This window comes from Stomoxys calcitrans, chromosome 3, assembly GCF_963082655.1.
Source record: "Stomoxys calcitrans chromosome 3, idStoCalc2.1, whole genome shotgun sequence".
Lineage (NCBI taxonomy): Eukaryota > Metazoa > Arthropoda > Insecta > Diptera > Muscidae > Stomoxys > Stomoxys calcitrans.
Genome location: NC_081554.1, coordinates 121,808,926 through 121,824,624, shown reverse-complemented (window position 1 = coordinate 121,824,624; position 15,699 = coordinate 121,808,926). Strand labels below are relative to the sequence as shown.

General features: G+C 44.6%; 2 protein-coding genes across 2 annotated transcripts in view; one reads left to right on the top strand and one right to left on the bottom strand.

Moving 5' to 3' along the window:
* LOC131995567 (uncharacterized) overlaps window positions 1–10,273 on the bottom strand; it is a 446,417-nt gene extending 436,144 nt beyond the window's left edge. Inside the window, exon 1 of the mRNA XM_059364338.1 lies at window positions 10,241–10,273. The gene's annotated coding sequence lies outside the window, so the exon portion shown is untranslated. The remainder of the gene's footprint in view (window positions 1–10,240) is intronic.
* Window positions 10,274–15,381: 5,108 nt separating this feature from the next.
* LOC106083875 (histone H4-like) lies at window positions 15,382–15,699 on the top strand. Its single transcript, XM_013247156.2, has one exon. The coding sequence runs from the start codon at window positions 15,391–15,393 to the stop codon at window positions 15,697–15,699; it is 309 nt and encodes a 102-aa protein (XP_013102610.2). The 5' UTR covers window positions 15,382–15,390.

Here is a 15,699-nt window from a genome sequence, read left to right as displayed (position 1 = left end):
ACGGAGAGGAGGAATGTGGTGGTCAATGTTCCGCCACCCACTATAATGGCACCCACCAGTACCGGCGACCAGGGGTATTGGTAAGACAGTAGAACAGACGATGCAGTTTTTCGATAAGGAATGCGAGAGACTTTTGGGCGGTGATTTTCTCACAGCCTTTAGGAAAGTTGGAGGGTATCTTGCGGATTACAAGAGGCTGAGAACGGACGAGGAAAGAACGCGCGCCATGGTGGGACTTATGGCGGCACTAGTCATGGGGAAGTAATGACTCTTAAGTATATTTTTATTAACGTGAATTCTCTTGTGTCTCGGTTCAAGAGACACTATATGCAATTATTTTTGAAACGACATAGACCCGATGTGCTGCTAGTTGCAGAACATAAGTTGACGGTGAGGAACAGGATATCGTTTAAGGGATATAAGTTATTTGTTGGAAATAGGAGAAACGGGCGCGGAGGGGGCACGGCCATTTTTATGAGAGAGGGTATACGTGGAGGGAGGATATCGGCTGATTTAGGAGCTATAGAGGGCACCATTATTAGTCTGGGTACGTCAGGTGGTAGAAGTTGCACTGTTGCTTCCCTTTATTTAAGACCACACGATAAGTTAAGTGAGACGGATCTCGAGACATTGACAGAGGTGATTGGTACGGATGAGGCGATAATAGGTGCAGACCTAAACGCGAGGCATTAAAGATGGGGGATACTGCTGTTAATGACAATGGTAGGATATTGGCAGGATGGTTGGATCAGGACCCTGTATTGGAGTTAAGGAAAACATCCGGACCGACGAGGATTGTAACGGAGTCGCGTTCATACATTGATTTTTACCTGGTGACGGCAGGGATAGGAAGAATTGATGAGGAGAGGGAAAGAGGGGGCCTTCAGACTTTATACTATGAGTCGGGTCATATGGCTGTTCAGTTGGATGTGGAAATGGAAGCCCTGGCCACAGGATCAGCGGCAGAGATATATGACTACACCACCATCCAGGTGGGAACCTTCAATCCCATGCTCATGACTGAATTGAGCACATGTGTATTGGCGGACGATCATAACGTTGGCACGGGGGATATAGATAGGGCTGTGGAAGGAGTAACTAATGCTTTTATATCAGCGATGGAGGGGAGTATCCGTAAATTCAGACCGAATAGAGGAGTAATGAGGCAGTTGCCTGATGACATATTAAGTCTTATTGAGCAGAAGAAGACACTAAGACGCAGACTGCACAGAATAGTAGATGTACAAGAGGCGACAACGACAAAAGCCATTGTTAAGAACTTGGATCACATAATAAGGGATAGAATCCGTATATTTGAAGAGAACTCCTTCCTGAAGCAATTGGAAGGGATTAGACCAGATGATAAGATGTTCCAGAAGATTAGGGCTTTCACTGGAGCCCGAACGAGTAAAGAAATTACGGAGTTAATTGATGTTCAGGAGAGAAGAATTGTATCGGATACTGGTATATCTGAGACCTTGGCGGATAATTTCTCCAGGATCCAAGGAAATTCCGGATTCCAAAAAGATGCAGACATTACACTGGAGGAGATATATAGACCGATGACATCGTTTGGGGATTCGCACCTTGCAGACGGCGGGAGATTACCTGGAGCTGGCCCACTGCCAGTGCCACTCATTACACCGGAGGAGGTAGGATCTGTTCTCAAGCGATAGAATAACAAGAGAAGTTCTGGGATGATAGAATACCCAATTATGTACTGAGGAGAGTAGGCGAAATGTCTTGGGGACATCTCACGAGATTATTTAATCATTGCATTAATATAGGATATTTCCCAAGGAAATGGAAGGCATCAAGGGTGACTCCGATTTTGAAGCCAGGGAAGGACCCCACAAGACCTGAGGGTTACAGACCCATATCGTTGTTGTCGAACTTGGGTAAGCTTTTTGAGATTTTTATTCTTGAGAGATTGAATGGTCACATAGAGGAGAACGAAGTCCTGGCGGACATGCAATTCGGTTTCAGGAGAGGGTTATTGACGAATCATGCACTCATGTCCCTAGCGGACAAAGTCAATAGGGGGGTTAATAAGAGAAGGGCGACCATAGCAGTCAGCCTGGATTTCGAGAAGGTATTTGATACCGTTTGGCAGGAGGGTATAATGTATAAGATGAGGGAGGTACATGGGTTTAACCCCTGTCTGACCAGGCTGACTCGCGATTATCTCAGGAACAGGACGTTTTCGGTGGAGGTGGGAGACGTCAAGTCCGCGAATAGAGATGTCGCAGCGGGAGTGCCACAGGGTTCCGTGCTGGGCCCGGTGTTATATAACCTCTACCTGGCCGATATACCGAGGCCGGACGGTGAGGGCTTGCTGACGGGGAGAGGAGGATTGAGCAGAAGGATCAGGCTTGCTGTGTATAAGCAGGTTATACGACCCACGATGTCATACGGATTCCCGACCTGGTATTCTATAAGCTCCCACCAGTTGGATAGAATAAGGGTCATTGAGAGAAAGATGTTAGCATACTGCCTTGGATTGAGGGGAAGGCCGGACGTTGCTGGATTTTATAGAAGACCTTCGTGTGGAAGAATTTACGAGGAAGGAGGAATGCCGCGTATTGATAAATTTCTGGTCGGGACGGCTGTGAACCATCTATCGAAATGCCGAGATCATGTGAATGGCATAATTAGGGAGTGTGAACTGGCAGACGGGGAACTGCAAAGTATCTTTGATGATAGAGGACATTTGACATCGATGTGTCTGATGGAATTGATCGATAGAGGTATGATGTTTGGTAATGACGACAAGCTACTGTTATACCATCGGAGGTATGGCCAGTATGGCCATGATAGCCTTGTATATAATACGACGCAATGATCCTGGACCGGTTCCACATAGATTATTTTGTTTTGCTTCATTTATCTATGATTTTGTAAATATTTATACTTTTGATTTTTGTATTGACGATAAATTGGATTTGTTTTTGTTTTGTGTTTTGTTTTATTGTTTTGTTTTTGTAAATATTAGATAAGGCTAGTTTTAAGGTACTTTATAAGTGAAAACAGGAGAGTAGAGATCTCGGTTTTTTCCATTTTCTCGAGGCATAATTTGAATTGATTACTGGCTAAATGTCATGTTTAGAATAAGAAAACGAATTGGGCTGGCCTAGCCATTTATTTACATATATTTATATATTGAATAATAAATCTCTATATAAATTAAAGATGCTTAGAGGATAATTTTAAGGAAATAGAATTAAAACGCAAATATTGTAAACTGAAATCGATTGGAAAATAAAACAAGTATAAAAAAGGTCACTTGAGAAGGGGAGTCAGTGTTTAGCTCTTGTGCAGTGCGGACCAGTTTCGGAGTGTCGAAGTATTTGATAGCGAATTTTAATCTCAGTGTTTGATGACAGATTTTAACCTGAGCCAGTGGTTTTTCAAGTTTCAAGTTTTGTTTAATTCCCATATTAACTTATGAATACGTTTACAAGATATCATCTTATAATTATTTCATTGTTTATATAACTCTAACTATATATTATATTTTTTACAGATATACTTATTTCATACGTTAAATGATCTGAGGTCCCAGCCTAGCCCATTTACCAAATCGTCAACTATCTGTGGGAGTAATCCATTAACCTTTCAGTATCCCTGAATAAAAGGGTAAAAATCGGGATCTAAATTCATTAAGCTACAACTACAACTTAAAACTAAAATCCTACACTATGAACAACATAAAAATCAACAAACAAAATAAAGCAATTCATAATAAAAATATTTACAAAAGAAACAAAATAAAAGAATCCATTAATCCTAGTTATTTGCATATATACATTCATAAGGCAAAGCCATCATTGATCAATCCTGTACACAGGGTCATTAAAATCCTGTCTCCCATATCTTCTGTGATAATACATCAATCTACCTTTATCGTCGAAAAGCATTCTACTATCGGCCATATGCAGCAGGCACGTTGGGGAGAGGACCTTATCCTCAGTTCTTAGGTCATCAAAATACTGGCGGGTCGGGTAGGAGACACAGACAATCGCGGTGTTTCATCGCCATGGCGACCATAAAGACGTCAATCCTGGGCGCGCCAGCATCCTCGTAGACTTTCTTGTTCGAAGGACACCTATACTCTCCTTGTAGTGTCACCCTGGTCCTCAAATCCAAAGAATACTTCAGCATTTTCCTCTCAAAAACTCACACTCTTTCCATCTGGCATGAAGAAATCGAGCTCCACACAGGGAAGGCGTATGCCAGTGTAGGCCTGACAACCTGCTTATAAATCGTAAGTTTCACCCTCTTACTCAAACCGCCTCTTTTCCTCATCATACCAGCTTAGGCGTGAAACGCAGCCTTTCCCTTGTCCAGAAATTGGTCCACATGTCTAGTGAAAGTCATGTCTTCCTGGAATGTGACTCCAAGGTATCTCATAGTCCCATAGTTCGTTATTACCTCTCCGTCGATCCTTATACCGGGAACATAGGTCCTGGCATTCCTGTACAATTTCCCCTTCTTGCCCCTAAAGATCATCGTTCTGCATTTCGGGATATTCAGACCAAGTCGCCATTCGGTAAAATAACCATGAAGGACATCAAGATATTCCTCGAGGTTTCGGGCAGCTCTCTTTGCCCTTGGGTGGGTCGATGCCACCAGTATGTCATCCGCATATATCAGGACTAGCTCGTCCGCGGTCGGTTGCGGCATTTCAGCCGGGTAGAGATTATAAAGAACCGGTCCCAGGACCGACCCCTGCGGTACCCCGGCCCTGATTCTCCTAGCCCCTGATCTATGTCCGGCCACCATCACCCTAAACCACCTCCCTCCAAGGTAATCACGCACGATATCGACCATAGTCGCGTATGTCTGCATTTTGTGAACCAGGCCCTCTTGCCAGACCGTGTCGAAGGCCTTCTCAAAATCCAGGCTTGCCGCAATCGTGGCGCTGCATCTGTTCAGTCCTTCTGGAGGTCTCCCTTCTGAACCCAAACTGGCACTTCTGCAATATCTGGGCCTCCTCTATGTGATCACTCATGTTCCAGAGTATCAAGATCTCGAACAACTTGGAAACTGACGAGAGCAGTGATATGGGTCTAAAGCTGGCGGGGGAGGTAGGATCCTTGCCAGGCTTCAGAATGGGCACTACCCTAGCCGTCTTCCACGCCTTGGGGAAATAACCCAAATTGAGGCAGTGATTAAACAGCACTGCCAAAAATCGCCATGTCCTATCATCCGTCCTGCGGAGTATACAATTCGGGATACCATCCGGATTTTGTTTCGCCTACTATCAGCAGTCATACACCTAAGTTTCCTGAACATATCATTACCAGGAAGTATACTGTTCAGTATATCTATATAGCATTCCTCCCCATGACGAGCAAAGCGCTGGGCTATTATATTCCCTAAATTCCTGGTAATGGCACCGAGGGTTAAAGCTTCCTGTTGATCCATTATTCTGTACCTCCTTCTGGCGCCATCTATCTCTTCCAGCGTTGCATTCCTGGCCGCTGACAGCTCAGCTGCCGAAGTTGTATCCGTCTCGGCTCAATCTTTCTCTCGGTCCTTTTGCGAATAATTTACAACCTACTCGGACAATCTCTGGAAATAGCCACGTGGCCGTCCGCCTTGCAATTTATGCAGTGAACTGGTAGTCCAACCGTCCGCACATTCCGTCCTGTGGTCGGTTCGGTGCCAATGTTCTCCCGAACATTCAGTTCCTTAACAGGAATAGAGCAGCTTTCAGGTCCGTGTGCGCCTCCGCACTTTACGCACCGAAATGTCATTCTGCAGTTCGTAGCTATGTGGCCAAATCGCTGGCAGTTTCTGCATTGGGTCAAACCACCAGATTTGTGCCTTCCGATACTAACGCGGCAGTTCAATATAAACTGCAAACGCCTGAACCCTCCTATGTCAGATCCATTCCCAAACTGGACTATCCAGCGATCGCCCTCCAGCTTCAAAATCTTCAATATGTCAAGATCCAGTCCGCAGCCTCCTAAGAACTGACGGAGGTCCTCCACATAATAAGTGCCCGACAGGCCTCGAAACATCAGGGAGAAAGGTTTTAATTCCCTGGGCGTATAAGTGAAAAAATCCAGTCCTAATTCTGCCAAAAAATCCCTGGCCTTCTGATGGTCCTCAACCTTACACAAATTAAGTCCTATAAGGTTCCTATTAATAATACTGAACAATTCATGCCCTAACTCCTTATCCTAGCTTATCGGTCAAATCCTTAGGATTACTCCCATAAACTCTAATAACAGGTGGGCTGGACTTACCTTTCGCTCCCTGTGATGTCATTTGTGTACCGGCTGGTTCGCCATTACTCGTTCTCTTCATGGATGTTTCATTTCTGTCATCTGTCTTCTTCTGTTCAGCCATATTGACTGGAGCTGTGGTCTTCTTTATTGCCCCCTTGCTGACGTCTGCTGATGTTGCAGTATTCATATTGGTCTTAACCCAGACTTCCTTCTTTTGCATTGTTGCTTTTCGAAATGTCTTCTCCGCCGTCTTCTGGGCCGCTTTGGCCGCCATTACAGTGTGCCCATACGAGGCAGCATCAGTGATGACATCCATATTGCTGTCGTCGTTGCTGCCTCGATCCAAATTCTTTCCAATGCCGCAAGCTACGCATGGGCTCTGCTGATTGTCGTTAGCTTTGGGAATTATGCCTTGTATTAGCGAGCGCAGTTCCGCCAATTCAGAAGCCAATTGCTTCTTCTCGTTTTCCAGTATTTCGATTATTTCCTTAAATGGTGCTGTTATTACATCAACCCTAAAATCCTCGTATTGGGAGTCACTGCCGCTTTTTTTTTTTGTTCTTGCGTCTCTTACGCCTTTGACCGTCATCTAAACACATGCTGCCATCCGATGTACATGTGTCGTTTTCCTTTCTGGCGCCTCCAATTCCTGGGGGAGCCATTACTTTACGATCTGGAAGAATATTCTGAGCAGGCTCGCTCAGAATATCATAATAATTCGCCTCTGCCATATGATTGCAATGTTGGTTATTAGCATTGCCAATCAAGGTGCTGGTTTCCAATGGCGCACATCGGTAATGTGCGCCGGTATTGAGTTGTACTTTTGTCCTCTCCTCCACTGGTGGGCCCAGTATAAAGAATGCAAAAGCACCGCCTCCTATGCACTTCTCACTTTTTTAAGTGATGTACCAAAATTTGCTGCCACTATCACTTCTCACTTTTTAGAGTGAGGTATGGCAAAAACGATGACTACTATTACTTCTCAAAATTCCAAATGAGGTATCAAAAAGTTCAAAATGAATTTAGCTTACTATGCACTTCACAATTTTTAAGGTAAGACCCACTTTCAAAAGTCACTAGAGATTAAAATTGTCACCAAACTTCCGCTTTTCAAACTTATGTGTTAACACGAGTTCACAACTCAGAATCCTGAGCCAGTGGGCATTTAACTTGATTAAGTGCAATTGTGAGAAGCGAGAGTAGTCACCAGGGTTGGCAAAACCAAAGACTTTCTGTTTGGAGTACCTTGCTTTTTTGAGAAGCGAAAGAAGGCAGCAGTGCTGCGCAAACTATTTATTACTTTACCCGTAATGTTGTGTTTCGTTGAATATTCGCGGCGAATGCAACGGTGGACGTAAGGAAGCTGTTGCAGTAGCCCGTGAATCTGCATTTCGACCCGCATCTGGGCCGAGAAATGAAATATTTTTGCAACCTGATAAAATGGTTCATGGAAATGAAGCAGATCTTGCTAACACTAGAAGTGAAGGTACCTTAAGAACTTTTGAATTACCGAAGTCTTCGGACGTTGTTGCTAATATGCAACGTGATTTGGATTCAGCTGACAAGAAAGAGGCTGAGAGAGCCGATATGACTGTGGCCTCCGACTCCAATTCCGTATCAGGGGCAAAACCAGTACCTTAGAAGAAGAAAGAAAAGAAGAAGAAGCGTAAAAGTGACGGAGAAATGATTCCGATGGCGCATATGCTGACTTTAAATTGATGCTGGACTATGAGAGAATGGCTGATGAGCTCCGCCTTGCTCAGACTAGGACCGATGAGTATCGCCAGCGGAAAAATACACTCATTAATACGATCCAGAGATTGTCCCACGAAATCTCTTTGTTGCGAAATTCTCTCGTTGGAGGGCATAATGAAGAAGATAATGCTGCCTGGGTAGCCGAAAACTCAAGTATGGCGATGGATGAAGAGGAGACAGTGGTCTTGGCAGACGCTGACAAGGCCACAAAAGATGACCCGCTGCCTAGGACATCTTCATCATCTGCTAGTGGGCTAGCATCATCAACTAACGAAGTTCCGGGAACAGCAACTGAGAAGCCGCCCCCTCCCAAGGCGACGAAGGCATCTACAATGTAGATTCTACATCTTCTGCCAGTAGACTAGCAGCACCAACTAACATAACTACAGTGACAACAACAGGTAAGTCATTGATTTCTATAAGAGTTAGAGGGCTTGAGAATCTTGAGAGGATCAAAGGTAGGGACAAGCTAGTTGAAAGGCTATACAAGGTGGACTTGATGCTCCACTGCAAGGTAGTTTTGCGTAAGAGTAAAGGCCGTGACATAACACAATGCTTCAACTGCCAGAGATTTTCCTATGTGTCTGCGAATTGTACTATGAGGTACAGCTGCGTCAAATGCGCTGGTTCACACGGCCCCGGTAATTGTGGGGTGCCGCCCAAGGGGCAAGAGGCCGACGAAGGGTAGCAGTCTACCGAGGCTGGCGATAGCCAACTGCGGTGTGCGAACTGTGACGTGGCTGGTCATGCGGCCAGCTCACGCACCTGCCCAAGTCGCCAGGCTCTTCTGAGGAAAGTGACCGAAAAGAAGCGGCTGGCTCAGGATAAGGCCAGGGCTCGAACTACTCGGTTGAGTAATTTGAACTCAGGCGTATCCTATGCTTCGGCTGCTCGGTCACACATCGGCGCCCCACAATCCCGCGCCCCCCAGCGCGCTGCTCACTTCGAGGATTTTTCGGCTCGCGGCCGTTACTTGCCTGACCCCTAGGGGGTCCCGCGTCCTGGTATGGAGGATATTCACCGCCGCGGTAGGACTATTGCTGATTCCTGTCAGGACTAATTTGGGAAGGATCTGATGTCGGTGATGGCCAGTATCAGGGAGTTTGGTCCCAAACTTGACAGGTTGGAGAAGGAAGGGAACGGCCCTAGTGCATTGTTGGGCCTTCTTATGCATATTCAGGGGTTCTAATGTTGAACGCCATTTATGTTAATGTGAATTCACTTGTTTCGTTGAGCAAGGGTCACTTCCTTCGTTTATTTATAGATGAGCATTGCCCTCGGATACTTTGAAAATTCTCGAGGTTCTGGCAACTCGATTGTTCAAGCATCTCTTGACCATTCTCCGGACACTTCGTCTGAAATCACATGGCAAGAGCTGATAGGCGTAATCAGCTCTTGCCAGCCTAAATGATGACGTCCTGATATTTTACCATAGGAGAAATGACTCCTTTAATGACTTTAAAGCAGTGTATGACGCTGTGCGATGATGTTCTCGCGGGGGGAGTGCCCCGGAGTCGATGTAGATAGTGTACATATTCTTAAGTTTTAGTCATTGTGGATATCATTTAGTTTTTAATTTCTTGTATATATTATTTAGGTTTATATTTATGTACTTTTTAGTTTAACTTACCTTTTTAAGTTTAAATTTAAGTTTTGAGAGAATTGCCCTTTTTAAGTTTGTGCTAAATTTTGGGGTGACATGATCTAGTTTTTCTTATGTATTTTAAACGAAGAGTGTGATGCAAATTGCTACTCCTGTTGTAATGAACTGAATTTGGAAGACCCTGATATAATTTTTGCTGGGTAATAATATGTACGGAATCTTTAGTTTTTTAAGGTTGTTTTGTAAATTTGTAAAGAATTTCATCAATAAAAATAGCCTTTGGCAAAAACAAGTCACTTGAGAATTAAAATTTGTTTTCAAACATCCGTTTTTTGAGTCTTATGTCTTAACTCAACGAGCTCACAACACAGAATAGTTGGTTCTAGTTGCCTTACGGAGCGATTCCCGATATTTATAGAAGAAATTTGGCGAGCTACAGTTTTCAATAAAGGTGTGTGCTGCTTATATGCTTAAACATTTGTATCTGTACACACGAAGTGTATACGAACAACCACGAAGATAGATCGTGGCGTATGTGTATGTAGTAAATTCAGAGCGGATTTTGTATAAATATGAGGTATCGCAGCATGGTAGTAGTTGCCATTGAGCAGTGTTGGTGTTAACATCTTGTGCCAAGGGACCCTACCTGATAACAAATTTTAATCTGTGGTTGGTGATTTTGAAAACCTTAAGTGGAAAATTGTGAAGCGATAGAAAGCACCAGTGCTGCGCAAAATCTGCCTTTTGTCAGCTTGGTCATTAAAAATTTTGAGAAGCAAGAGAAGGCACCAGAGGTCCATCTGGGACATGAGAATCGCAAACAAGGCTCCATTCGCGAAAACCTAAGTCAAGTTGTGGCTATTGCCTCGGATATCGCTGCCAGTGGCAGCTTCTACGACAAAATTAAAAAGCAGCAATTATTGGCAGTGAACATGGCTTCGAGCAATGAATGTGGGAAGACGCAGATGCCAGTAGATGGAAGTAATGGTGGACGTGAGGAAACCATTAGTGACATTGAAAACCGAACAAAAGGTATTCGCTATCAGAAAGGAGGGACGAAGTGGAAGCCAAAATGCTAATAAAGAGATTGTTGAAGACGACGATTCTACGAATAATTTTCAACTGGTGACTGGTTAGAAACAGAAGAAAAGAAAGAGCAAGAAAGACTGTAGTTGCTCTGAAGGAGAGTCTCGATACGAGCTAATGAAATTGAACCTGAGGCTAGAAGAAGAGATGAAAAAACTTGCAGCAAGATTGGCTAGAGTTGAGATGAATTCAATTGCTAGTGATAATCAGAAGGGGGCTGATGCGACAGCCAGACCAGACGCCGATTGGTCCAACGAGGTCAACTCTATTGTGGATGAAATGATGGAAGACATCGCACAGCCGGCGACTATGATATCACCAAGTAGCACAGGGGCTATATCGAAAAAACAACAACAACCGCAACAACAACGAAAAAAACAGCAGGCACCATTGGAACAAGCAGCTAAAGAAGACAACAATAACAATGGTACAAACACCTAGATGAAGCAGATTAATGGAGACGACAGGACTAAAGGTAAGGCCAGCCCTCCTGTGATTAAGGTACATGGTTCGGATGTGAAATCTTTGACATATGAGCTTAGGGCATTACTGGGTCATAACTTATTCACCATTAATATAATGAATAGGAATCTAATTAGTCTCCAATTGTCTAAAACGGAGGAACACACTAAGGTCAGAGAATTCTTAATGAAGAAAGGATTAGATTCATATACGTACACGCCCAAGGAGCTGAAGCCATGCAGTTTGATGGTGGAGGGTCTGTCTGGGACATATGAGATAGACGACCTGAAGCTATTTCTAGAAGAATGTGGATTAACATTGAATGTGATGGGTGTAGTAAAACTGCGTGGTGATAAATGGATTGTCCAGTTAGGTGATGGTTCAGACATCAAGGGATTTTTCAGGATACGGTATATATTTAGCTGTAGGGTGGGGATAGCGAGAGGGGCTAGCGCAATGCCGCAACTGCCAACGGTTTGGACATGTTGCATCGAATTGTGGCATGAAATTTAGATGCGTAAAATGCGGGCGGGACCACGGACCCGCGAAATGTGAAGTGCCGAACAAGGAGGCGAACACAGAGGAGAATATCACGACGGATCCCGTGACAGGGCAGGTAGTGCGCAGGGTGGGACGGCCTGTCTACTGCAAGGCCGAGGGACATGTGGCGAGTTCGAGAGATTGCACGAAGAGGATTGAGTTATTGGAGAGGATTAAGGAGAGACAGACGGCCGGTCGTTGGGAACCAGAGTACTGATTGCGGTTCCCCCTCCTCCACCCCTGATAAGGCCGGGTGCTTCGGCCACGACCGTTGCGAATATGATGCGTACCTCGAGGCCTGCGACGAATACGGCGCTCGTGGGGCCCACGGGGATATCTGGTAGGGTGGATGGTAACATGCGCATGTTCGATGAAGAGTGCAAGAGACTCTTAGGTGGTGACTTTGTCACATGTATGAACAAAGTGTCAGAGTATGCGCCGACATTTACAAAATTCAGGACAGACGAGGAGAAGATTGGAGGACTATTTGGTCTATTCTTTACTTTAGGATTAGATGGTTAATTATAAAGCTATTTTTATCAACGTGAACTCGATAGTGTTCCGCCACAAGAGACACTACCTGAAATTGTTTGTGGAAAGGAATAGGCCAGACGTCCTCATGGTTGTAGAGCACGGACTGTCGAATAGACATAGATTTGAATTAGATGGGTACAACTCATATAGACAAAACAGAGGAAGCAGAGGGGATGGTACTGCGGTCTTTTTAAGGAATTCCATTTGTAGTGAGAGAATGACGATTAATCTTGGAGGAATTAAGGGCACGGTTGTCAGGACCAGGAAAGTCAGAGGAAGGACACTATATTTTGTGTCGCTGTACGGGAGGCCCCACATGGTGGTTAATGCTGAGGATTTGGATGGACTGTCGAGTCTTATTGGCTCGAGCGAGGCGATCATTGGATGTGACCTGAACGCGAAACACCCTGATTGGGGAGGCACACGTGGGAATACCAGTGGCACGGTCCTTAGGGATTGGCTTTGCAGTTGCCCTGGCTTTGTTCTCAGAGACACCGAGGGCCCATCGAGGGATGTTAATGGGTCCAGATCATACATAGATTATTTTATTACGACAATTGGTATTGACATGCAGGGTGGGTCATTGTTGGAGACATTGGACTATGACTCCGATCATAGGGCGGTGGTCCTCCTGTTTTCCACCACGGAACTAAGGAGAGCAATAACTAGGGAAATCTATGGTTTCAGGAGTATTCGAGTTGTGGATCTAAATAACACCTTGTCCGAATGCTTGGACGGACGGGGTTTACCTGTGGACAGGAATGGAGAGATCCATAAAGAAAGTTAGGCCGATGAGGGGACTTATGAAGGATCTTCTCCCAGACATCCTCCACCTTATCCAGCAGAAGAAAACTCTCCGGCGAAGGAGGCACAGGATTTTTGTTGACCAGGACGCCCGGACCCTTACTGCAACCATAAGGAACATAGACAAGATTATCCAGGAACGCATCACGAACTTTGAAAGGGAATACTATCTAAGAACCCTCAACACGATTAAACCGGGGCCCGGTATGCGCGAAAGGACATAGGTGACCTTAGGGATGCCCTAGGGAGAGATATCACCAACATTGAGGAGAAGGCCGAATTAATCGCTTCACACCTTGCACTTATACAGAGCCCGGCGCCGGTTAGCAACGGCACGGGGACCTATGAGCCGATGGTGAGGATAGATCATGCGAATACTGCTGACGGCTTATCACGAACGGACAACAGCATCATGCTCCCGAAACCTAATGATATTGGCTATGTACTGCGAAAATTAAATAACAAGAAGAGTAGCGGAAACGATGGCATTCCCAACTATGTGTTGAGAAGGACAGACAGGAGGACTTGGTGTCACCTTGCTATAGTCTTTAACCACTTGTTTTTGGATATTACCTGAAGGCCTGGAAATCATCAAAAGTGGTCCCTGTACTAAAACCCGGGAAAGATCCAAGATCTCGAGCATTGGGAAACTGCTTGAGATCTTCATCAATGAGCGGATCAATGCATACAATGAAGAGACGGATGTCCTCAAGGATTATCAGTTCGGTTTTAGAAAGGAAACGTCTACGACGCATGCCCTAATGACCTTCATGTGCAAGATCAATGCTCGTAGCCCAACCATATCGGTGAGCCTTGATTTTGAAAAGGCTTTTGATACCGTATGTCAGGAGGGGATATTAACCAAGATGAGGGCGAATGGATTTGACGACCCGATAATCCGGATGATTAAGGACTACCTAGGTCACCGGTCTTTCACAGTCATTATTAAGGACAATAGATCGAGTCCAAGGACGGTGATGGCCGGAGTTCCACAAGGCTCTGTATTGGGCCCAGTCCTTTATAATATTTACTTGGCGGACTTACCAGCCCCGCCTGAAGGAGTTAGCCTTATAGTATATGCGGACGACATCCTCGTTGCTGCTACGCACCCGAGAGCAAGAACAGCTGCCCGAAGATTGGGCGACTAAGACTTAATATAGACCAATGCCAGTCAATCATTCTCAGAGGAGATAAAAAGAAGCTGTACCCGAATGCCAGGAGTTATGTACCATCAAAAAAAATACTGGGAGAGCCAGTAAGGAACATGGGTACCATGAAGTACCTAGGAGTCATCTTTGAGGAGAACATGAGCTTTATCAGGCATATGGACCATGCGATCGAGAAAGGAAGGGCGGCATATCATGCCTTTGCCCGAGCGATGAAGCCGAGAAGGGGCTTGGGAAGCAGGCTCAAGATGGCTCTATACAAACAGGTTGTACGGCCGATGATGACTTATGGCTTTCCAGTATGGTATGGGATCTCATCCCATCAGATGGAGAGGCTCTGGAAATTTGAAAGGAGAATGATTAAGTACAGCCTGGATCTTAGGACGGAAAGGACTGAGGACGGACGATACATTAACCCCTCTTGTAGGAGACTTTATGATGAAAGTGAAGTGGCCCGAATTGACCGCTACCTCATACAGACAACCCTGACCCACATCGCTAAATACACCACCCATCCGAATAAGGCTGTAAGGGACAGCATTGTCGCTAGAGAAAATTTTGATCGGACGCGAACTATCGGAGGAGTTCTGTCCCCAATGTGCCTTCAACATATGATAGACTGTGGTCTACTTTATGATGAAGAGGATAGACTGATATACTATCATAGGAGATACAGACCGCATGGCTCCAATGCTCCAGTGTACAACACCGCGCAATAGCCCCGGATAGGGAATAGGCGTTGTATATATGTAAATATTGGTCTTGTTTTGTTTTCACTTATTGTATATACGTTATTCCTTAGTAGCTTGAATTGCATATTTTATTTTTTCTTTTGCTCTCTTTTGTAATTACCTTATATTGTAGTTATTTTATTTTCATTAGTTGTAAGGAATAGATCCTGGATTTTTCCATTTTGCCAGGCAAGAGATCTTTTTTTTAGATAACGCAAGTTGCGGATAGTTATAGAGTCCATAGATAGGCTGGGCTGGCCTGCCAAATTATCTAATTATAATTACTATAAGAAATATGTTCTTTGAAAAAACTATTAGTTGCTAAGAATTAGAATTAAACAATTAGAAGTAAGAGTCTTAATACTGTAAATGAATTAACTTGGAAAATAAAACCAAATTAACCATGCATGGCATGGTAAGTATTAGTTCTTGTGCATATCTTGTGTAGTGAATTTAATTTAAAAAGTGAAAAAATGACTGGTAGTGGTAAAGGTGGCAAAGGCTTGGGAAAAGGTGGTGGTAAACGTCATCGTAAAGTGTTGCGTGATAACATCCAAGGTATCAGACGTTTGGCTCGTCGTGGCGGTGTAAAGCGTATCTCTGGATTGATTTACGAAGAAACCCGTGGTGTCCTGAAAGTGTTTTTGGAAAACGTTATTCGTGATGCTGTCACCTGCACTGAACACGTTAAGTGTAAAACATTCACCGCTATGGATGTCGTCTACGCTTTGAAGAGACAAGGCCGCACTTTGTACGGTTTCGGCGGTTTAACATCATGTTGA